This window comes from Salmo trutta, chromosome 28 (genome assembly GCF_901001165.1).
Source record: "Salmo trutta chromosome 28, fSalTru1.1, whole genome shotgun sequence".
Taxonomy (NCBI): domain Eukaryota; kingdom Metazoa; phylum Chordata; class Actinopteri; order Salmoniformes; family Salmonidae; genus Salmo; species Salmo trutta.
The window spans coordinates 38,509,539-38,533,533 of record NC_042984.1 but is presented as its reverse complement, the minus strand read 5'-3'; the positions used below and the strand labels follow the sequence as shown (position 1 = coordinate 38,533,533).

At 42.3% G+C, this 23,995-nt stretch overlaps 1 protein-coding gene and 1 long non-coding RNA gene across 8 annotated transcripts; both read left to right on the top strand.

Annotated features, from left to right (window-relative positions):
* The first annotated feature begins 5 nt into the window (after positions 1–5).
* Positions 6–19,087, top strand: LOC115166167 (kinesin-like protein KIF20B). 7 transcript variants are annotated; one of them, XM_029719921.1, is made up of 15 exons: positions 6–112; positions 531–645; positions 954–1,155; positions 3,531–3,592; positions 3,753–3,863; positions 4,116–4,269; positions 4,893–5,556; positions 5,893–6,015; positions 7,376–7,498; positions 7,589–7,637; positions 9,511–9,657; positions 10,315–10,495; positions 15,887–15,943; positions 18,350–18,424; positions 19,022–19,087. In XM_029719921.1, exons 1-8 carry the CDS (start codon positions 96–98, stop codon positions 5,999–6,001), a joined length of 1,434 nt encoding a protein of 477 aa, XP_029575781.1. In that variant the 5' UTR covers positions 6–95; the 3' UTR covers positions 6,002–6,015; positions 7,376–7,498; positions 7,589–7,637; positions 9,511–9,657; positions 10,315–10,495; positions 15,887–15,943; positions 18,350–18,424; positions 19,022–19,087. The 7 variants fall into 7 exon arrangements, with proteins under 7 accessions (XP_029575781.1, XP_029575778.1, XP_029575779.1 ...); XM_029719918.1 differs by having other exon boundaries at positions 5,893–6,076; XM_029719919.1 differs by having other exon boundaries at positions 5,893–7,498; positions 15,890–15,943.
* Positions 19,088–21,498: 2,411 nt separating this feature from the next.
* On the top strand, positions 21,499–23,065 carry LOC115166168 (uncharacterized). Its single transcript, XR_003870283.1, has 2 exons — positions 21,499–22,491; positions 22,575–23,065. It is a non-coding gene; the product is annotated as an uncharacterized LOC115166168 (long non-coding RNA).
* The last annotated feature ends 930 nt before the right edge of the window (positions 23,066–23,995 follow it).

The window sequence follows — 23,995 nt, the reverse complement described above, 5'->3', positions numbered from 1 at the left end:
GGGAACAGCTCCAGAAAGAGAGGTCCGAAAACGTTGCTTTGTAATCCCGGATCCGTAACGAGGTCACCAATGAGTTCTCAGAGTTCTTCTCTGAAATGCAGACCGATTACAAGTGAGCTCTTCTGTGCCTTGTTTCAGTCATTTATTTGTTGTTTTTGGTTGCTTATTAAAAAATACATGGATTTGTTTTATATAGTGCTTTTCTACCAACTGAGGTACTCAAAACACTTTACGTAGTAGGGGAGCTTTTAAAGGTAAATGTTTTTCTATGTCTTTTGATATATAACTGAACAAGCTAGCTAAAATATTTGGGGTGGCAGGTAGCCTAGTGGTTAGAGCGTTGGACTAGTAACCCAAAGGTTGCAAGATCGAATCCCCGAGCTGACAAGGTAAAAATCTGTTGTTCTGCCCTCGAACAAGGCAGTTAATCCACTGTTCCTAGGCCGTCATTGTAAATAATAATTTGTTTTTAACTGACTTGCCTAGTTAAATAAAGGTAAAATAAATGTATATCTCTCTGTGTCTTACAAGGAGCGTCTGGCTAAAGAGGAGAAGAATGTTGAGGAGAAGCGTCTAGAGATCCTGAGAAATCTAGTGAACATTAACACCAGTCAAGAGGAGTTGGACAGAGTAGAGCGAGCCACAGTAATTCATCCTGTCTAGATATGTTGGACATGAAGTGTCAACCTTCATGATGTAGCCATGTCTCTCTTCCTTTACCTTGGTGTTCAAACTGCGCTGACAAAAAAAACCTAGCTCGTCTTTTCTTACTAGTGCTGTCTTTGCTTACTAGTGCTGTCTTTGCTGATGGCTACTTTATTGAGGAATAATGTATTTACTATGAGAGCGCTATGTGCTTGTCTCACGTAGCTATCTTAAGATTAATGCACTAATTGTAAGTGTCTCTGGATAATAGCGTCTCCAAAATGACTCGTATGTCTTCTCTGCTGTAGGAGGACAGCTCGTCATTGGGAGGGATGTTTGACTCCATGTGCAGTGACCTGGCAGGCATAAAGAAGGCGGCTGAGGAGGTCAAGACATATCTGGTGGTCACCCAACTCAGTAGTAAAACTATCTCCAATCTGGAGAAGAGAGTGGATGATCTCTCGGAGCTGCTGAGCCAAGCCCAGGAGCAGCTCACTGTCAAAACCAATGGTAGCTAACTGACAACCAGTTGCCTTATTTACATTTTTTTTATATCCCAGTGTTTCTTCATCGTGGTTGTCAGGATCCAAAGGGTGCACATTACATTTTTTGCCCAAGCACTATACCTATTTACAATAATGCTGTGTTCATAACCAAGTGGGAAGGTGGTATTTATCACATACAACTGGGGGTAAAAATCCACTTGACCGGCCCTCCAACTGGTAAGACCTAGTGGGAAACAATGATTAATCCCTGAGCTCTGTCTTCTCACACATGCTGACCTCTGACATCACCTACAACGAAAATTACCTCGGTAAAAGCATTTTAAATGCAACAACAAAACATTTGTAAAAATACATTATTTTTTAAAAATGTACTTTTTTTACAAACATGATAGCTGTACTTTGAGTTGATGGTTGACGCAGCTTGTTGGCCATTTTAGCCAATCGGCTTTCAACGAGTTCAGATAATTACCACTTTCCCACATGGTTATGAACGCAGCATAAGCAACGGCTTGAGGAGTTGATTATTTGAATCTGGTGTGTAATGCTAAGGCAATAACTAAAATGTGACACCGCTTTGGGTTCCCCAGGAACAGGATTAGGCTACACCAGTGTTTCATATCGCTTTCACATACAGTCATGGCCACAAGTTTTGAGAATGACACAAAAATTAATTTCCACAAAGTTTGCTGCTTCAGTGTCTTTTAGATATTTTTGTCAGATATTACTATGGAATACTGAAGTATAATTTACAAGCATTTCATAAGTGTCAAAGGCATTTAGTGACAATTACATGAAGTTGATGCGAAGAGTCAATATTTGCAGTGTTGACCCTTCTTTTTCAAGACCTCTGCAATCCGCCCTGGCATGCTGTCAATTACCTTCTGGGCCACATCCTGACTGATGGCAGCCCATTCTTGCATAATCAATGCTTGGAGTTTGTCAGAATTGGTGGGTTTTTGTTTGTCCTCCTGCCTCTTGAGGATTGACCACAAGTTCTCAATGGGATTAAGGTCTGGGTAGTTTCCTGGCCATGGACCCAAAATATCGATGTTTTGCTCCCAGAGCCACTTAGTTATCACTTTTGCCTTATGGCAAGGTGCTCCATCATGCTGGAAAAGGCATTGTTCGTCACCAAACTGTTCCTGGATGGTTGGGAGAAGTTGCCCTCGGAGGATGTGTTAGTACCATTCTTTATTCATGGCTGTGTTCTTAGGCAAAATTGTGAGTGAGCCCACTCCCTTGGCTGAGAAGCAACCCCACACATGAATGGTCTCAGGATGCTTTACTGTTGGCGTGACACAGGACTGATGGTAGCGCTCACCTTGTCTTCTCCGGACAAGCTTTTTTCCGGATGCCCCAAACAATCGGAAAGGGGATTCATCAGAGAAAATTGTTTTACCCCAGTCCTCAGCAGTCCAATCCCTGTACCTTTTTCAGAATATCAGTGTGTCCCTGATGTTTTTCCTGGAGAGAAGTGGCTTCTTTGCTGCCCTTCTTGACACCAGGCCATCCTCCAAAAGTCTTCGCCTCACTGTGCGTACAAATGCACTCTCACCTGCCTGCTGCCATTCCTGAGCAAGCTCTGTACTGGTGGTGCCCTGATCCCGCAGCTGAATCAACTTTAGGAGACAGTCCTGGTGCTTGCTGGACTTTCTTGGACGCCCTGAAGCCTTCACAACAATTGAACCGCTCTCCTTGAAGTTCTTGATGATTCGATAAATGGCTGCTTTAGGTGCTATCTTACTGGCAGCAATATCCTTCCCTTTTTGTGCAAAGCAATGATGACTGCACATGTTTCCTTGCAGGTAACCATGGTTGACAGAGGAAAAACGGTGATTCCTAGCACCACCCTCCTTTTGAAGCGTTCGGTCTGTTATTCAAACTCAATCAGCATGACAGAGTGATCTCCAGCCTTGTCCTCGTCAACACTCACACCTGTGTTAACGAGAGAATCACTGACATGTCAGCTGGTCCTTTTGTGGCAGGGCTGAAATGCAGTGGAAATGTTTTGGGGGGGATTCAGTTCATTTGCATGGCAATGAGGGACTTTGCGATTTTTATTTTTTTTATTTTTTTTATTTTTTTTAATTGCAATTCATCTGATCACTCTTCATAACATTCTGGAGTATATGCAAATTGCCATCATACAAACTGAGGCAGCAGACTTTGTGAAAATATAATATTTGTGTCATTCTCAACGTTTGGCCATGACTGTACACTGTAGGCGTATCTCTTTCAGCAATAACCTGTTAATCACCTGTTTTCACTATCCATCAATGACTACTCCAGATCGGTTTGACTATCCCATAACAGTGGCTGTGATGGAACTCACTAGGTTTCCCTTCGGTTGAGTTGTTGTTGTCTTCCGTTAAATTTCAGAACTAGAGCATTATTGCAGACAAGCGCAGCAATCGAACAAACAGCTTGAAGAGGCTAGGAAGGTATTGTGCAATCGTTTTTGTTCTTTTCCAGCAATGGGACTTATTGTTTTGGTTTGTCTGTTCTACATAAAACCAAATTCCGCTAGGTTTTAGTTCACGGTTAACAGAGTAGTTCTGACAGACTTTTTTTTTTTTTCTTTTTTTCTCTGTTTTCTCTTAGTCTCAGGAGCTGAAATTCTCCCACCTCCTGGAGACGTGTCATGAGAAGGATGAGATGATCACCAGGCTTCAGCACACTGTAGACCAACAGGTCCAAGCCACGATCAAAGATGTATGTAGATTGTTAAGTGGTGCTTAGTTCTGACTAGCTAATGGACATCAGCCTGTTTCATATTTAGTATTTCTCCTTTACATCTAAAATTATACTTGACAGGTTCCAAATTCCCATCCTTATGTCACATTATAAATGCTCATATTCAGAATGTGATTTTTTTTTTTGTGATTTTTTGTATATATATTTTTATTCCTGGTTGAGTAGGCCATGCTTGACATCTTTAACATTGGTTGGGTTTTTCCTTGACAGATGACTACATTTGACGGCATCAAGGATGAGATCCTGCAACTGAAGAGCAGCTGCACTTGCTCCAGAGGGGAGAGGCCCAGCACTCGCGCAGAGAGCCGCAAACGGCTGGTGGACCTCCAGGCCAACCTGGAGGACCAGCCCCCCAGCAAGAAGGGTACGGGCTAGGCTCCGAGCACTGCCGGGAAGCCCCTCCCACTGTTTGTTGGGGTGAGAGCAGGGGGGAGAGAGAACACAGCCAAAGGTCGCAAAGACATCCGCTTAAAGAGGTGAATGCCTGCACTCGAGCTAATGCTGCCCAAAGTCTCAGACTGGAGTACTTTTCATCATATTTTTTTTATGTATCCATGTTTGTGTTCCCCATTTCTGGCTTGATGTTTTTTAAGGGGTTGTATTCCATGTGATTTTGATTATTAATAAAGTTTTTTTTTTTGTTGCTATGCTGTGCTCAGATCTTTTCCAAACATTGTATAGCATTGGTATGAATTATTGTCTCATTGGTAGAGAGACCACTTTATGTACTGGGAAATGGTCTTCACTATATTGACGTGGTTTATTAATGGACTGATTTTTCACATTGTTTGCTGACCAAAATTGCAATGTGTCCAGTTGTTTTGATATTTAACAAACCAACGGTCCTAGTCTCATTCCACTGGCTAATGCTTAATAAATTTGGTTTGACACTTAAGCATCAAGTCAACCTAAAATAACATCCCACCAAACCTCAGAAGCTTTGCAAACCTTTTAAGATAATTCAACAAGTGTCCATGTCTTTGTTAGGGTTCCTGGGGAGAGGAGTGGAGGAGATGGACAGATTGCACAGGGAGCTGGTGGAGGTACAAAAGGACAGTGGGCTTCTCCGAGACAAGCTGACGGAACAGAAAAGAGAATTCCCAAAGGCCCTAGAGGAGAGTGAGAAAAGGCCCCTGCAGAAAAATAAGCTGGGAGAGAAACCGGCCCAACAGCAGATCTCAGAACAGCAGCTGGAGGTGCTAAAAGAGAATCTGGCCCCACAGAAATTGAACTTGGAGCAGCTCAGGGCAGAAATGAAGGCTAAAGCCATGGCCCACCTCGACAGCGAGAACTCTGTAGCTGAGGTCGTGACCTTGAAGAGAAAGATGGCTGCACTGGAGGAGAAGCAGTACACCCACCAAACGGAGAGGGAGTCGGCTGTAACCGTGTCCCAGTTGTATAACGACGAGCTCATGTCCCAAACGAAGAGAGTAGCAGAGTTGGAGAAGACACTGTTTGAGAAAGAGGTGCAGGTGTCAGGCCTGCCGAGAAGGCTGAGGGAGGCGCAGGAGATGCGGGAGGATGAGACCGCTACGGTGCAGGAGGCTCGTAAGAGGGAGGTGGAGAGGAGGAGGGAGTTGCTGGCTGTGGCTGAAGAGGCCATCACTCAGAAGAATGCTGAGCTGGAGAGGAGAGAGCAGGTCATCACCAGGTTAGTGGGCTGGCTGGTACCTTTCACTCTGGCTACTGGGGAGGCCTACGTGCCAATCCCAAATCATAACCTACGCCCTATGCACGTGTGGAAATCTGAGAGGATTTGATTGGCATAAGCAATATGGTGAAACTTCTGCCTAGCCTATCAGGGAGCAAGGTGTAGCTATTACAAGATTGATTGCGCTTGTCCTCTCAGATCTCCACAAGTGCGTAGTGCACAGGGGACGATTTTGGGATTGGCCTACATGTTTCTTCCTTTCCCCTGCTCCAACTTACTGGTAAACCTCTCGAATGTAGTGCTGTTTGAGTTCATGTCTTGTGTTCATGACCACAGATTGAAGGAGACGGCTAAACTTGACTCCGACAAAGTGAAGAGTTTGAGCTTGGACCTTGAGAGGAAAGACGATGACACTTCTGATCTCAAAGAGAAGCTGTTCGACTAAAAAAAACAGATACAGCAAGTTCAAATGGAGATCAAAGCTGTTTTAATATTTATTTATGCAACAGATACTATCATAGTAGGTTCATAATTACAATCCCTAATAACATCAATCACTATTAATAATGTATGAACCACTTTTAAAAATGTATGAATCACTATTGATAACGTAGGAATCATATATGAATCACTATTAATAACGTATGAATCCGAATAATATATGAATCACAATATATGAATCGCAATTAATAACGTACGAATCCGATTAATATATGAACCACTTTTTAAAACATATGAATCACTATTAATAAAGTATGAATCACTAATAACGTATGATTCGCTATAATATGAATCACTATTCATAGCGTATGAACCACTAATAACGCACAAATCACTATTAATAATGTATGAATCACTATAATAACGCATGAATCACTATTCATAACGTATGAATCACTATTCATAATGTATGAATCACTATTGACAACATATGAATCACTATTGATAATGTATCAATCACTATTCATAACGTATCGATCACTATTCATAACGCACAAATCACTATTAATAACATATAAATCAGAATAATATATGAATCACTAATAACTTATGGATCACTATCGTATGAATCACTATTAATAACGTATGAATCACTATCCATAACGTATAAATCACTGTCCATAACGTATAAATCACTGTCCATAACGTATGAATCACTATTCATAACGTATCAATCACCATTGATAACGTCTGAATCACTATTAAAACGATTGAATCACTATAATGTATGAATCACTATAATAATGTATGAATCACTATTGATAACGTACGAATCACTATTGATAACGTACGAATCACTATAATACTATATGAATCACTATAATAACATATGAATCACTATTAATAACGTATGAATCACTATTGATAATGTATGAACCACTTTTAAAAACATGAATCACTAATAACGTATGAATCACAATAATAACATGAATCACTATTCATAACGTGTCAATCACTATTGATAACGCACAAATCACTATTAATAACATATGAATCACAATAATATATGAATCACGAACATATGAATCACTATTAATAACGTATGAATCACTATTCATAACGTATCAATCACCATTGATAACGTATCAATCACTATTCATAACGTATCAATCACCATTGATAACGCCTGAATCACTATTAAAAATGTCTGAATCTCTATTAAAAACGATTGAATCACTATAATAATGTATTAATCACTATTGATAACGTACGAATCACTATAATAATATATGAATCACTATAATACTATATGAATCACTATAATAACGTAGGAATCACTATTAGTAACGTATCTCCCCTTTTTGTTTTCCTACCCAAGATCATTTCCATGCGAGAAGAGGAGAAATCTCTTAAACTAAAACTGCAGGATTTGGAGAAAGTGAAGAAACGGCAGCAGGCAGACTTGGCTAATAAAGACAGGACCATACAGCAACTGAAAACGGTATGTTGTTTTACTCCCACTCTTGGTTGTTTTACTTTAAATGTGTCCTTGTTGTTGAGCGGAGCTTGATCCAGCTCTTTCTCTTTCCAGGAACAGTCTGCTGACGAGAACCTCAAGCTCTGTCCGAACGTCTGTAAAGGTACATAAGCCTATGGATCCATACTATTCTGCTCTGTATTTCTGTGTGCCATACATAGGCTGTGTTCTTGCCTACTACTTTAGTAAAATTACATATTGTCCTACATACTCTTTGGAACACACTGTTTAGTTCAAATGTATGCAGTAAGCAACAAATATCAACATACTAGACACCCATACTGAGAATGTGTAATTTAATACTAGACTCAGCTATACTGAGAATGTGTAATCTAATACAATACTCAAACATACTGAGAATGTGTCATCTAATACTAGACTCCCCCATACTGAGAATGTGTCATCTAATACTAGACTCCCCCATACTGAGAATGTGTCATCTAATACTAGACTCCCCCATACTGAGAATGTGTCATCTAATACTAGACTCCCCCATACTGAGAATGTGTCATCTAATACTAGACTCCCCCATACTGAGAATGTGTCATCTAATACTAGACTCCCCCATACTTAGAATGTGTCATCGAATACTAGACTCCCCCCATACTGAGAATGTGTCATCTAATACTAGACTCCCCCCATACTGAGAATGTGTCATCTAATACTAGACTCCCCCATACTGAGAATGTGTAATATCATACTAGACTCACTTACGCTGAGAATGTGTCATCTAATACTAGACTCCCCCATACTGAGAATGTGTCATCTAATACTAGACTCCCCCATACTGAGAATGTGTAATATCATACTAGACTCACTTACACTGAGAATGTGTCATCTAATACTAGACTCCCCCATACTGAGAATGTGTCATCTAATACTAGACTCCCCCCATACTGAGAATGTGTCATCTAATACTAGACTCCCCCATACTGAGAATGTGTCATCTAATACTAGACTCCCCCCATACTGAGAATGTGTCATCTAATACTAGACTCCCCCCATACTGAGAATGTCATCTAATACTAGACTCCCCCATACTGAGAATGTGTCATCTAATACTAGACTCCCCCATACTGAGAATGTGTAATATCATACTAGACTCCCCCATACTGAGAATGTGTCATCTAATACTAGACTCCCCCCATACTGAGAATGTGTCATCTAATACTAGACTCCCCCCATACTGAGAATGTGTCATCTAATACTAGACTCCCCCCATACTGAGAATGTGTCATCTAATACTAGACTCCCCCATACTGAGAATGTGTCATCTAATACTAGACTCCCCCATACTGAGAATGTGTAATATCATACTAGACTCACTTACGCTGAGAATGTGTCATCGAAAGCGTTGTTTCCCGCCTTTCGTTCGTTTTGCTACAGCCCGTCCCCCCCGATGTGATTATCAGCTGTTGACAGACACGCGTGGGTCTTACTATTATCTCCTTTAATAGCATGCAGAGAATTCTACAAGATGAAAAGCTGAAATGAGTTTGACATCTTGGAATTTAAAGCAGTACTTGATTTTCTAAATATCATTCTATAAAAATTGTATTTTTTTTTAACAAATCCAAAATGGCTACTGTTTAGAACACAAACAAGGGTATTGGGACACGACCATAGTGCTGACAGTTACACAAGGTAGTCCATTACCATATGCTGTTAGACTGACTGCTCTTCTCTCTGTTCTGTAATCATGGAGTTAGGCTGCTCTCTTCTCTGTCCTGTAATCATGGAGTTAGGCTGCTCTCTTCTCTGTCCTGTAATCATGGAGTCAGGCTGCTCTCTTCTCTGTCCTGTAATCATTTTCTTCTCATTTTGTCTGTCATAGTTGACGTGTAACTATGATGAAGATTTACAGGCCTCTCTCGTCTTTTTAAGTGGGAGAACTTGCACAATTGGTGGCTTACTAAATACTTTTTTGCCCCACTGTAAGTGTACTTCCAAGTATAAGTAATCATGTGTGTTTCTAGCTGTGTACTGAGAAACATCAAGCTGACAGGAGGAAGTGGCTTGAAGAGAAGACTGTTCTGATCCGGCTGGCCGAGGATAAGAGGAACCAGGAGATGAGGAAGTTTGCAGACGGCCGCAAGCGTCACGCCAAACAGCAAACACAAGTGGTAAAGCAACTTCACCACGGGGACCCCCAGCCGTTCCATGTATGAACTAATTCCACAGTTATCAAACCTGATTCAACTAATCATCAAGCCCTTTTACTAGGGGAATCAGGTGAGCTAGTTCAACAACATTGTGAAACGTCTGGGGATCCCCTAGGAGAGGTTTTCCTTAGAATACAGCTGCAATACCCTCTACAGACAAAGGCTGCATTTACACAGATCAGACCTTTTGCCAATAATTGGTTAAAAAGGTCAGAATTGGGCTGCCTGCCTAAGAAACCACTGTCTGTTACCCTGTAGGAAGGTCTGGTGGCCCAGCTCACTGAGATAGGGTTAAAACCTACTAAGAAACCACTGTCTGTTACCCTGTAGGAAGGTCTGGTGGCCCAGCTCACTGAGATAGGGTTAAACCCTACTAAGAAACCACTGTCTGTGACCCTGTAGGAAGGTCTGGTGGCCCAGCTCACTGAGATAGGGTTAAAACCTACTAAGAAACCACTGTCTGTTACCCTGTAGGAAGGTCTGGTGGCCCAGCTCACTGAGATAGGGTTAAACCCTACTAAGAAACCACTGTCTGTTACCCTGTAGGAAGGTCTGGTGGCCCAGCTCACTGAGATAGGGTTAAAACCTACTAAGAAACCACTGTCTGTTACCCTGTAGGAAGGTCTGGTGGCCCAGCTCACTGAGAAGGAGCAGGACCTAGTGAAGTGGAGGAAAGAGAGAGAGGGACTCCCTGGTGACAGCTCTGGAGGTCCAGCTAACCAAACTCCTCTCCAGCATCGCAGACAAGGATGAACAGATAGCCAGTCTCCGCTGCCATGCCTCCTCTCAGCCAGCAGAGGTCAGTTCAAGCACACATGATGGACTGTTTAGTCAGTTGGGACTGTCAGACTATTTTCCTTTGGAACTATACAACTGGCCCAGTCCTAAAACCCCAGCAGAAATGGGCTTTTAATTTATCTGCCGTTTATCTCCATGTCCAGCCCTTATATTAAGTGTTTTAACATTTTATTTTCAGGACAAGCAAGGCTACAAGTAGAACACACAACAATTTGACATAAACAGTTGCATTCATGTTTTTTGTGTGTGAAAAATGTAATTAAAAAAACAAGGACCGCCAAAGCAAAAAGACCTGATAAAATGCATTTGTATTTGTATTTATTATGGATCCCCATCCGGGGGTCCAACAAAATTAAGGCAGTTCTACATTTTAAAAACATTACAATACATTTATAACAGATTTCACAATATATTAAGTCTGTGCCCTCAGTCTCCTACTACATATCTATAACACCATATTCATGTGTACATGTGTGTATAGTGCATATGTTATCTTGTGTTTGTATACGTGTCTATGTTTGTGTCGCATCACAGTCCCCGCTGTTCCATAAGGTGTATTTTATCAGTTTTTTAAATCTAATTTTACTGCTTTCATCTGTTACTTGGTGTGGAATAGAGTTCCATGTAGTCATGACTGTATGTAGTACTGTGCACCTTCCATAGTCTGTTGGGGACTGTGAAGAGACCTCTGGTGGCATGTCTTGTGGGGTATGTATGGGTGTCTGAGCTGTGTGCTAGTAGTTTAAACAGACACCTAGGTGCATTCAGCATGTCAACACCTCTCATAAATACAAGTAGTGATGATGTCCATCTCTCCTCCACTTTGAGCCAGGACAGATTGACATGCATATTATTAGTATTAGCTCTCTGTGTACATCCAAGGGCCAGCCGTTCTGCCCTGTTCTGAACCAATTGCAGTGTTCCTAAGTCCCTCTTTGTGGCACCTGACCACATGACTGAACATGAGTCCAGGTGTGACAAAACTAGGGCCTGTAGAACCTGCCTTGTTGATAGTGTTGTTAAGAATGTAGAGCAGCACTTTATTATGGACAGACTTCTCCCCATCCTAGTTACTGTTGTATCAATATGTTTTGACCATGACAGTTTACAGTCCAGGGTCACTCCAAGCAGTTTAGTCTCCTCAACTTGCTCAATTTCCACATTATTTGTTACAAGATTTAGTTTAGGGTTTAGTGAATGATTTGTCCCAAATACAGTGCTTTTAGTTTTTGAAATAGGCTTTAATTGAAGATATGGCAAATAGGAGTGGCATTATCAGTTCTTTTTATTCAATTTAGTCACATGATTTCTCAATTTGCAATATGTTTGCCAATCGGTTGTACAGCCAGACCTATTTGCCATTCCTTTTGCCTCATACCTCTCAACCATATAATTTTTAAATTCCTCATCAATCCACAGGGATTTAACAGTTTTTACAGATGTTTTCTTAATGGGTGCGCGCTTATTAGTAACTGGGCTAAGCAATTTCATAAATGTGTCAAGTGCAGCGGCTAGTTGCTCGTCCTTACACACCACGGACCAACAGATATTATTCACATCAACAACATAGGAATCACCACAAAACTTATTTTATGACCTCTTATACACAATATTAGGCCCAGTTTTTGGAACTTTGGTTTTCCAAGATATGGCTACTTCATAGGGTTAGAGGCAGATGCTTGGAATTTAGAGTGGTAGAAAGTGGCTTTAGCAGCAGAAACAGAGGAAGAAAATGTGGAGAGGAGGGAGTGAAAAGATGCCAGGTCCGCAGGGAGGCTAGTTTTCCTCCATTTCCGCTCTGCTGCCCGGAGCCCTGTTCTGTGAGCTCGCAATGAGTCGTCAAGCCACGGAGCAGGAGGGGAGGACCGAGCCGGCCGGGAGGATAGGGGACATAGAGAGTCAAAGGAGGAGAGGAGGGTTGAAGAGGCAGAATCAGGAGATTGGTTGGAGAAGGATTGAGCAGAGGGAAGAGATGATAGGATGGAAGAGGAGAGAGTAGCAGGAGAGAGAGAGAGCGAAGGTTGCGACGGCGCAATACCATCTGAGTAGGGGCAGAGTGAGTAGTGTTGGAAGAGAGCGAGAGGGAAAAGGATACAAGGTAGTGGTCGGAGACTTGGAGGGGAGTTGCAGTGAGATTGGTAGAAGAACAGCATCTAGTAAAGATGAGGTCAAGCGTATTGCCTGCCTTGTGAGTAGGGGGGGACGGTGAGAGGGTGAGACCAAAAGAGGAGAGGAGTGGAAAGAAGGAGGCAGAGACAAATTAGTCAAAAGTAGACGTAGGGAGGTTAAAGTTACCCAGAATTGTGAGGGGTGAGCCATCCTCAGGAAAGGAACTTATCAAGGCGTCAAGCTCATTGATGAACTCTCCAAGGGAACCTGGAGGGCGATAAATGATAAGGATGTTAAGCTTGAATGGGCTAGTGATTGTGACAGCATGGAATTCAAAGGAGGAGATAGACAGATGGGTCAGGGGAGAAAGAGAGAATGTCCACTTGGGAGAGATGAGGATTCCAGTCCCGCCACCCCGCTCACCAGATGCTCTCGGGGTATGCGAGAACACGTGGTCAGACGAGGAGAGAGCAGTAGGAGTAGCAGTGTTTTCAGTTGTAATCCATGTTTCCGTCAGCGCCAGGAAGTCTAGGGACTGGAGGGTAGCATAGGCTGAGATGAACTCTGCCTTGTTGGCCGCAGACCAACAGTTCCAGAGGCTGCCGGAGACCTGGAACTCCAGGTGGGTCGTGTGCGCTGGGACCACCAGGTTAGAGTGGCAGCGGCCATGCGGTGTGAAGCGTTTGTGTGGCCTGTGCAGAGAGGAGAGAACAGGGATAGACAGACATATAGTTGACAGGCTACAGGAGAGGCTACGCTAATGCAAAGGAGATTGGAAAGAAAATTAACTAAACAACTGGGGAAGCGAGAGAGCAGGGCCTCCCTCACTAACCATTCGCTGAAACACTCAAATATAACTATTCCAACTTCCACTTAGAAATTATAATTGATGTAAACTACAGTGGTTCAATGTTTCCAGGAATAGGCTCAAACTTAGTTTATTCAGCTAGATAACTTGGTACAGTATTCTTCCGTGAAACCCACCCAGTGCACCGTGTCCTATGACGCCGTAGCTAATTAGCATGCTAGCATCCAAAAACACACGGTTAGCACCAATACTTGGTTACAACAAACTACCAATGGATCGTCCGTGTCTAGTTCCTTTCATAACGCAGAAGTAATTAAACGTTGGCTAGCTAACACAAAGTCAGTCCTGCTAGCTACACAAGTGGACTACACAACTCGAAAGCTTACGTTGCAAAAATCTTATTGACTAAAAATGATTCAGTACTGCAAGCTGGTAGAGTTGGCTAGCTAGCAGTGGCTGCGTTTACCTTTATCTTTGATACAAAGACAACTATGTAGCTAGCTAACGTTACACTAATCAAATCGTTCCGTTGTAATGTATTTAGTTTCTACAGTGCCGCTAGTTGGTAAAGTTGGCTAGCTAGCAGTGGCTGTGGTGTTGTGATGTTGACACCGTTTGGAAAACGGCGCAAACGAACGAATACAGCTGGCTAGCTAACCTTGTTAGGTTCTCAAAGTTAGTTTCTCAAAGCTACACCTACACCTTTAGCTACACCTTTATCCTTGATGCAAAGACAACTATGTAGCTAACTAGCTAACATTACACTAATCAAATCGTTCTGATGTAATGTAAGGAATGTAAGGAAATTTAATATTACCCGCGGAGCGAAGAACAGCACGACTACTCGCTCCTGTAGGTTAACCCAACTGACTAGACGCTCCTGTAGGTTAACCCAACTGACTAGACGCTCCTGTAGGTTAACCCAACTGACTAGACGCTCCTGTAGGTTAACCCAACTGACTAGACGCTCCTGTAGGTTAACCCAACTGACTAGACGCTCCTCTAGGTTAACTCACCCTCACTGTCATACTGTGTACCCCTGTCTGTCTGTAGGGGTCTGGGGGCGACCCAGATCTTTTGGTCCAATGTGCTTTGAGATGAGGAAACAAGGAAATACTATTGAGGTTCACCCGAGGACTTGGGAAAGGTGTGTGTCTGTGTGAGAGAGAGACGCACACTGATGGCAGAGAGGGGGTTGGTCCACTGCCTTTAAACATGGCCTGTACTTAAAAAAATATATAGATATTTTAACCTTTATTTAATCAAATTAGGCAAGTCAGTTAAGAACAAATTCTTATTTACAATGACGTCCTAGGAACAGTGGGTTAACTGCCTTGTTCAGGGGCAGAACGACAGATTTGTACCTTGTCAGCTCGGGGATTTGAACTAACAACCTTTCGGTTACTGGCCCAACGCTCTAACCACTAGGCTACCTGCTGCCCCTAGTTAACAACATGGTAACTAGCTACCACCCGCCAACCCCTCTTTTACACTACTGCTACTCTCTGTTCATCATATATGCATAGTCACTTTAACCATATCTACATGTACATACTACCTCAATAAGCCTGACTAACCGGTGTCTGTATATAGCCTTGCTACTGTTATTTTCAAATGTCTTTTTACTGTTGTTTTATTTCTTTACTTACCTACACACACACACACACACACACACACATACCTTTTTTTCGCACTATTGGTTAGAGCCTGTAAGTAAGCATTTCACTGTAAGGTCTACCTACATCTGTTGTATTCAGCGCACATGACAAATAAACTTTGATTTGATTTAAAGCCCACACAACACAGCGGGGGAGTCTTTGGGAGCTCTGATGTTCCTAGTCCTATCTTTAGTGTTACTCAGCCATTCTGTTATCTGATGGGACACAAAAACAACTCTTTCCCTGAGGTCTGTGTCTCTGACTCCCCACTGCCGGGAATAAAATGCCAAGCATTTTGTTGAACACGAGATATGAAGAAAGATATGTTGAGAGATGACGACAAGGGAAAGTCGAGTTCAATTTAAAATATTTTTCACAATGATTTCTATTTAGTAATAAACGTTTTATTTAATTCATTATGTGGGTATTATCAGCTTTCTCTCTGCCTTCAGTGATCCAGGTGTAAAAAAAACAGCCATTAAATCTTTTAGACGGTTAATTATTTTATATAAGGTTCACAACAAACACATAAACAGGGCAATGGTTTTAGTATTAAAGATAAATGGATTTGAAGCACCAGAAGTTGAATCATCTAAACTTAAATGTGTTCTTGAAGTATTTATCTTCACATTATGACACGCCCTTGTAGCCTTTTAGTCCTGATGTAATTCACGTGTCAATATAATATCAATGTCAAATCTTCTAGGTGTCTTTGTGGTTGGTTAGTTACCTGGTACATGGTTGACACAGAGCCCTCGCTGTATTCGACTCAGGTTATTCTTGCTAACTTTATAACAAACCTCTTTCTTTTTTTAAGAAGAGCGGATGGCGCAGTCCAGCTAAAAGGAGAGCAACGCATGAACTCCCATCTCAGGTACCGCTCCCCTCTTCATGCCTGTTACCCCATCCATCGCCATCCCTCTCAAGTGTTCTATTGCTTTGGTCGGTAATACCTCGGTTGGCGTAATGGCAAAGCTATGGATGTCCTCTGAGACGATATGGAATGGGTGTGATTTAAAATGCCGGGTTGTTTCAGCGTTGGCTATTTCCTGCTGTTCAGCGGTCATTTCTATAAATAATATATACCCATTGATTATTGAAGATTATAAACTGGGTGGTACCAACCCTGAATGCTGATTGGCTAACAGCTGTGGTATATCAGACCGTATACCACACGTATGACAAAACATTTATTTTTACTGCTCTAATTACGTTGGTAACCAGTTTATAATAGCAATACGGCATCTCAGGGGTTTGTGGTATATGGCCAATATACCATGGCTAAGGGCTGTATCCAGGCACTCCGCATTGCGTCGTGCGTAAGAGCAGCATAAAAACGTGCCTTATTGCTTAAATATAACATATAAAATACAGAAACACAAAGTCCAGAAGTTTGAAACATGTTTAATGATTAATACAGCATCCTATTTAAAAGCAAAATGCAGAGTTGGACAGATGTTACCAATAAGTTATTGAAGATGCTTTTATTTTGGAGTACACATTTAGATGAGGGTTTCTTTTGCCGTGAGCTGAACATTTCAAACTAGATGTGTCAGGGATGGCCTACACTGGAGCTGTGAAACATACATTGTTAATCCACATCAATCATTTTGGAAACCTACTGATTTATTCAACCTGAAATTACATGGGACTCTTAAAATGTAAATTGATCTCTCAATGTCTATCCATTCATAAAACTAAATCCTCACCATGGAGTTTTAATTTCTCTCCCTGGTCTCCTCTCTCCCTGATCTCCTCTCTCCCTGGTCTCCTCTCTCTCTCCCTGGTCTCCTCTCTCTCTCCCTGGTCTCCTCTCTCTCTCCCTGGTCTCCTCTCTCTCTCCCTGGTCTCCTCTCTCTCTCCCTGGTCTCCTCTCTCTCTCCCTGGTCTCCTCTCTCTCTCCCTGGTCTCCTCTCTCTCCCTGGTCTCCTCTCTCTCTCCCTGGTCTCCTCTCTCTCTCCCTGGTCTCCTCTCTCTCTCCCTGGTCTCCTAAGTCTCATCTCTCCTCTCCCCGGTCTCATCTCTCCTCTCCCCGGTCTCATCTCTCCCTCTCTCCCCGGTCTCCTCTCTCTCTCTCTCTCCAACGGTCTCCTCTCTCTCTCTCCCCGGTCTCCTCTCTCTCTCTCTCCCCGGTCTCCTCTCTCTCTCTCCCCGGTCTCCTAACTCTCCTCTCTCTCTCCCCGGTCTCCTCTCTCTCTCTCCCCGGTCTCCTAAGTCTCATCTCTCCCCGGTCTCCTAAGTCTCATCTCTCTCTCCCTCGTCTCCTAAGTCTCATCTCTCTCTCCCTGGTCTCCTCTCTCCCTGGTTTCCTCTCTCCCTGGTTTCCTCTCTCCCTGGTCTCCTCTCTCCCTGGTCTCCTAAGTCTCATCTCTCTCTCCCTGGTCTCCTCTCTCCCTGGTCTCCTAAGTCTCATCTCTCTCTCCCTGGTCTCCTCTCTCCCTGGTCTCCTCTCTCCCTGGTCTCCTAAGTCTCATCTCTCTCTCCCTGGTCTCCTAAGTCTCATCTCTCTCTCCCTGGTCTCCTCTCTCCCTGGTCTCCTAAGTCTCATCTCTCTCTCCCTGGTCTCCTAAGTCTCGTCTCTCTCTCCCTGGTCTCCTAAGTCTCGTCTCTCTCTCCCTGGTCTCCTAAGTCTCATCTCTCTCTCCCTGGTCTCCTCTCTCCCCGGTCTCCTAAGTCTCATCTCTCTCTCCCTGGTCTCCTAAGTCTCATCTCTCTCTCCCTGGTCTCCTCTCTCCCTGGTCTCCTCTCTCCCTGGTTTCCTCTCTCCCTGGTTTCCTCTCTCCCTGGTTTCCTCTCTCCCTGGTCTCCTCTCTCCCTGGTCTCCTAAGTCTCATCTCTCTCTCCCTGGTCTCCTCTCTCCCTGGTCTCTTAAGTCTCATCTCTCTCTCCCTGGTCTCCTCTCTCCCTGGTCTCCTAAGTCTCATCTCTCTCTCCCTGGTCTCCTAAGTCTCGTCTCTCTCTCCCTGGTCTCCTAAGTCTCGTCTCTCTCTCCCTGGTCTCCTAAGTCTCGTCTCTCTCTCCCTGGTCTCCTAAGTCTCGTCTCTCTCTCCCTGGTCTCCTAAGTCTCGTCTCTCTCTCCCTGGTCTCCTAAGTCTCGTCTCTCTCTCCCTGGTCTCCTAAGTCTCGTCTCTCTCTCCCTGGTCTCCTAAGTCTCGTCTCTCTCTCCCTGGTCTCCTAAGTCTCGTCTCTCTCTCCCTGGTCTCCTAAGTCTCATCTCTCTTTCCCTGGTCTCCTCTCTCCCCGGTTTCGTAACTCTCATCTCTGCGCTGGTGTTTCTCAGGATGCGGTGCACAAGGAGAACCATAGAAACCCCAGAACCAGACTGGCTCCTAAACTGGCTGTGCATCAAGAGGTGGTGAGACACGCAGCTTTTATGTTTGAACAGATACAAACATGACTTTGTCCCCCTGTCAATAAAACTGTTAAACAGTAGGGGAGACACAGAGGCTGATGATAATGGACTGGAGCCTGGCCTGTAGGGCATCATCATGTGGATGTGTCACCTCGTCACAGCCTTGCCTGGCATGAACTAATGGCAGTTTGTGTGGGTGGGGACATTATGTGTACATTATGTACATCAGTGTACATTATGATGACAGCGTTAACAATGTACGTTGTGTCAATGTGTTTCTATGTGTCGATTCTATGTGTTTATGTGGAAGCTCTGTCAGATTTCCCCTCGGGGATAATAAAGTATAGCATCTCACCTTTAGTCTTTATATTACTTATTGGTTTACTTTGGGTCTCCTGAGTGGTTCAGCGGTCTAAGGCACTGCATCTCAGTGCTAGAGGCGTCACTACAGACACCCTGGTTCGAATCCAGGCTGTATCACAACCGGCTGTGATTGGTTTGGCCGGGGTAGGCCGTCATTGTAAATAAGAATTAGTTCTTAACTGACTTTCCTAGTTAAATAAATCAAAAGTTATGACATGGTTTCTCCTCCATCTATAGCCGTCTCCGGCCAGGGCAGTAAAGACCCGGGATCCATAAGGCCCCAGGACTCCCAGTCCAGCTTGCGGAGTCTTCGGTAGCAAGGGTAAGAGTTGACACTAACAGTAGCACGGAATGGCTTGGTGCAACTCTGCACTGACAGCATGACCGTCTATCCCACACAGAACAGCACTGCGGAGTATAGAGCACTGAGCACAGACTATATGATCAGCATCATCATCATCAGACCAAAGAGCCAGAAACTGAAACCACACTGGGGTCAAAGTAACATCTTCAGTGGAACAAAACGCACCTTAATGGTCAAGTTCAATATAACCTGCCACAATCCCTCTCGGTCCAGAACTAGTCCATGGATGCTGTCCGGTCTCTCAGTTCACAGTTAGTCCATGGATGCTGCCTGGTCTCTCTCAGTCCAGAACTAGTCCATGGATGCTGTCCGGTCTCTCAGTCCACAGTTAGTCCATGGATGCTGCCTGGTCTCTCTCAGTCCAGAACTAGTCCATGGATGCTGTCCGGTCTCTCAGTCCACAGTTAGTCCATGGATGCTGCCTGGTCTCTCTCAGTCCAGAACTAGTCCATGGATGCTGCCTGGTCTCTCTCATTCCAGAACTAGTCCATGGATGCTGTCCGGTCTCTCAGTCCACAGTTAGTCCATGGATGCTGCCTGGTCTCTCTCATTCCACAGCTAGTCCATGGATGCTGCCTGGTCTCTCTCATTCCACAGCTAGTCCATGGATGCTGCCATCAGGGCAGTTTTCTGTAGCCTGGTCCCAGATCTGTTTGTTCTTTTTCCTACTCCATTGTCCTTGTCAAGAATTTCAATTCCATAAGGAGTTGACAAGAGTGCGGAAACAGACTGGCACCCAGGCTAGTTTTTTTCTGGCCTACAGTAATGGCTTGCTCTGGCTTTAACTTTTTATTGGCCTATGCTGCTCAGCTTTTTAAAAGCCCTTACGTCCCTCTTTCTCTCTGCAGCTAAAAAGATAATGGGATTGGTGAGACGGAAAGGGGGTCGTCCATGAGCGTTAGACCCATGAAGTCCAAGTGGAAGCTGTACAGACCAGAGATCTCCTCCCTGATCTCCTTCTCCTCCCACCCGGTGAGAACCCACAGCCAGCTGCACGTCCGTCTGATTAGGCCTGGGCAATATGGCCAAAGTATATCACAATATTTGTCTTATTGTTGATGGTATAGCTGTATTTAATGTTTCTGAATAATACTAGTTTAAAATATGTTTTATGAGTAGCAGGGGTTAGAACCGGTTCAGGGAACAGAACACCGGAAAATAATGACATTTTTCAAGGAACAGAAACGGAACCGGGAATGAAAGTGATCCATAGTATTCCGGAACAGAACCGTTATTTTAAAAGCATGGGAACCAGCTAATAACGTTCTTTTAGGTTACGGGCATTTTTCTATAGTTGCATCTTGCGCCATAGGCTACACTTGTCTGTCCATCATGCATGTAAACAACTAGCTTGCCTGCTCTATCCACACTGATTGGTGAAGTCAGTTAATTAACTAAATGTAAACAACTGTCGATTTTTCACAGGTTAATAAAAAAAGGAACAGAATGGAACAATATACACCGGTACTTTTTTGGGTGTTCGAACCGGTTCAGAACTTTATTTTGCCGATTGGAACAGTGGAACGGAATTTTAAAAATAACGGTTCTCTTCAGAATGAAACGATCTGTTCCAACCCCTGATGAGTAGTGCAGGACCCTAGGATGGCTCCAAATCAATTCTACATGGTTTTAATGGGCTTTCTCTCTTCTGATTGGTTTATACTCAACCAAAACTGACAGTGAAGTAGTCCAATTAGTAGAACTTATTTATGTAATATTGTATCAAGAAGTCGTTATAGACGGTATTGTAAAAACCCATACCTGTATGCGGGTCCATCCGTATGATATATGGCCCAGCCCTACATCTGATTACTACAAACAGGAAATATATATGATTGGTAGGCCTGCTCTAGACCTGGGATAACAGAGCTATTGGGATAGAAGCTCTTCATTTTTTAAATTTATTCATCAGCAGGGTTGTTAATACATTTTAGGGGGGGGTATGTTGTTTTTCACAGATGTGTACCCAAATAAAAAGGTATGCACGAAGGCAAACCTAGAGGCTCAGGTCCTACGCTGCTCAGCCCTGCCCTGTGGATAGTGATTCCCATTCATTTGAGGTTGATATGGTGGGTGTCATGTAAGAGGTACTTGTTGATTCATTTTGGTTGTAAACCTCTGTCTCAGATCATCAGTGGAGTTCCAGACGAGAAAGAGAGTGACCATCTCATCGTCAAGAGAGAACTCCGGACTGAAGTCAAAGACGCTGCTCTTAATGGTACAGGGTAATGAATGAATTGATTTTGTAATGAAGGACATCTTGGGGTTTACTTTATTGTTAGGGCCGTTTTTCTTTCCAGAAGTCGTGCATTTTCTGAAATCGCTTCCTCTTCCTCTTAGCTGCCTGTTTTCTTTCATATAGTCTTCATTTAGCACTTCATTCTATTTTATTTCTACGTATTTAACGTTGCACATATGATTATTTCTCTCCATTGTGTGCTATGTATAATATGATTTAACAGAATATAATCAAGTATTTTTATTCTCAGTCCAGAACATCATCGTGGTAATGCAGTAATCTGAAGATTTAGTATAGTACTTTATAAAAACACAGTATAGTACTTTATAAAAACACAGTATAGTACTTTAGAAAAACACAGTATAGTACTTTACTGTGATCATCTCAATGATGTTCATGTAAAAACACAGTATAGTACTTTACTGTGATCATCTCAATGATGTTCATGTAAAAACACAGTATAGTACTTAAAAAAAAGATCTGTATGCTGATGACACAATTATTCATTTATGCGTATCTAATATTCAGAAGGCTTTTCAGGACTTACAGTACAGACTTACAGGCTTTTGATGTTATTCAAAGGCAGCTTTTCCAATTGAAACTTAATGCAAGGAAAACAAAATGTATGGTTTTCTCTTCCCTGAAAGTAAACAGATGGAGTCACTTGCAGATTTTAACTATAAAATTCCAGCAAATTGATAGGGTCATCTCCTATAAGTATCTTGGGATTTAGTGAAGTACTTTATTGGGATCATCACAACAATGTTCATGTAAAACAACACTAGTTTCTTTTTGTGGAGCAGAATGAATATCTCACTAGGGACAACCACTACCAAGTCCTATTTGTGTTGATAATGCATGGTGTAACATAGATATAGGGCCCTATTCAATCAGATCTGCTAATCAGCGTAGTATCTGGGATAAGACGGAACACCATCACAAGCTGCTCTTTTGGTTTAACTCAGGAAACCACTTTTTATATCCTAAATGAATCTAAATGTTTTTCCCAGTCTCCTTTTCAATACCACTGCTAACATATACCAAGGTGGTTGAAGAAAACAGGTACTATTCCTTTGTAATACTGTACTGCTAACATATACCAAGGTGGTTGAAGAAAACACTACTATTCCTTTAATAGTAAAACACTACTATTCCTTTGTAATACTGTACTGCTAACATATACCCAGGTGGTTTAATAAAACACTACTATTCCTTTGTAATACTGTACTGCTAACATATACCAAGGTGGTTTAATAAAACACTACTATTCCTTTGTAATACTGTACTGCTAACATATACCCAGGTGGTTTAATAAAACACTACTATTCCTTTGTAATACTGTACTGCTAACATATACCAAGGTGGTTTAATAAAACACTACTATTCCTTTGTAATACTGTACTGCTAACATATACCAAGGTGGTTTAATAAAACACTACTATTCCTTTGTAATACTGTACTGCTAACATATACCCAGGTGGTTTAATAAAACACTACTATTCCTTTGTAATACTGTACTGCTAACATATACCAAGGTGGTTTAATAAAACACTACTATTCCTTTGTAATACTGTACTGCTAACATATACCAAGGTGGTTTAATAAAACACTACTATTCCTTTGTAATACTGTACTGCTAACATATACCCAAGTGGTTTAATAAAACACTATAACCTGGTTGAGCCATCCATTGTTTAAGTTTTGTGCATACAAACCCTTGCCTACTAAAATCAAACTTTCTTGTTTGCTGAATTATTGCCGTGAATGAGGCTAGCTACAGTAACTAAGTATATACCCAGTGGTGTAAAGTACTTAAGTAAAAATACTTTAAAGTACTACTTAAGTAGTTATGGGTATCTTTAATTTACTATTTATATTTTTGACAACTTACTTCACTACATTCCTAAATAAATAATGTATTTATTACTCCATACATTTCCCCTGACACCTAAAAGTACTTATTACATTTTGAATGCTTAGCAGGACAGGAAAATTCACACACTTATCAAGAGAGCATCCCTGGTCATCCCTACTGCCTCTGATCTGGAGGACTCACTAAACAGAGAACGGTCATCCTGCCTCTGATCTGGTAGACTCACTAAACACATGCACTGAGTTTTGCCCCTGGCTATCCGTAAAGAAAAAGTTTTCCGTCTGGTTTACTTAATATAAGGAATTTGAAATTATTTTTACTTTTAATAGTTAATATATTTTAGCTATTGCATTTACTTTTGATACTTAAGTTATTTAAAACCAAATATTTTATTGAAGTAGAATTTTACTGGGTGACTTTTACCTGAGTCATTTTCTATGAAAGTATCTTTACTTTTACTCAAGTATGACAATTGGATACTTTTTCCTCCACTTTATTGCATCCAAACCACTCCAAGTATTGTGACCATCCGTTTGTGTACTCTGAAATCAGCTCAGCAGTCACTGTTTTGGGCCATAATGGATGTTGCTTTTTTTGTTGTTGTTATTCATAGAATATTTAAATTGCATCCGAATACGCTAAATGATGAAGTGACACATCAAGACAAGGCAGCTGCCGGGCTGGGAGTATTGAAAAGGTTTTGTTCTGGGACGGATGTCGCAGTTATGGCTGTTC

Coding starts and splice junctions, on each gene's coding strand:
- LOC115166167 (XM_029719921.1), top strand. Junction 1,156..3,530: donor GCTCACTGTCAAAACCAATG/GTAGCTAACTGA, acceptor GTTAAATTTCAG/AACTAGAGCATTATTGCAGA. Junction 3,593..3,752: donor AGCTTGAAGAGGCTAGGAAG/GTATTGTGCAAT, acceptor GTTTTCTCTTAG/TCTCAGGAGCTGAAATTCTC.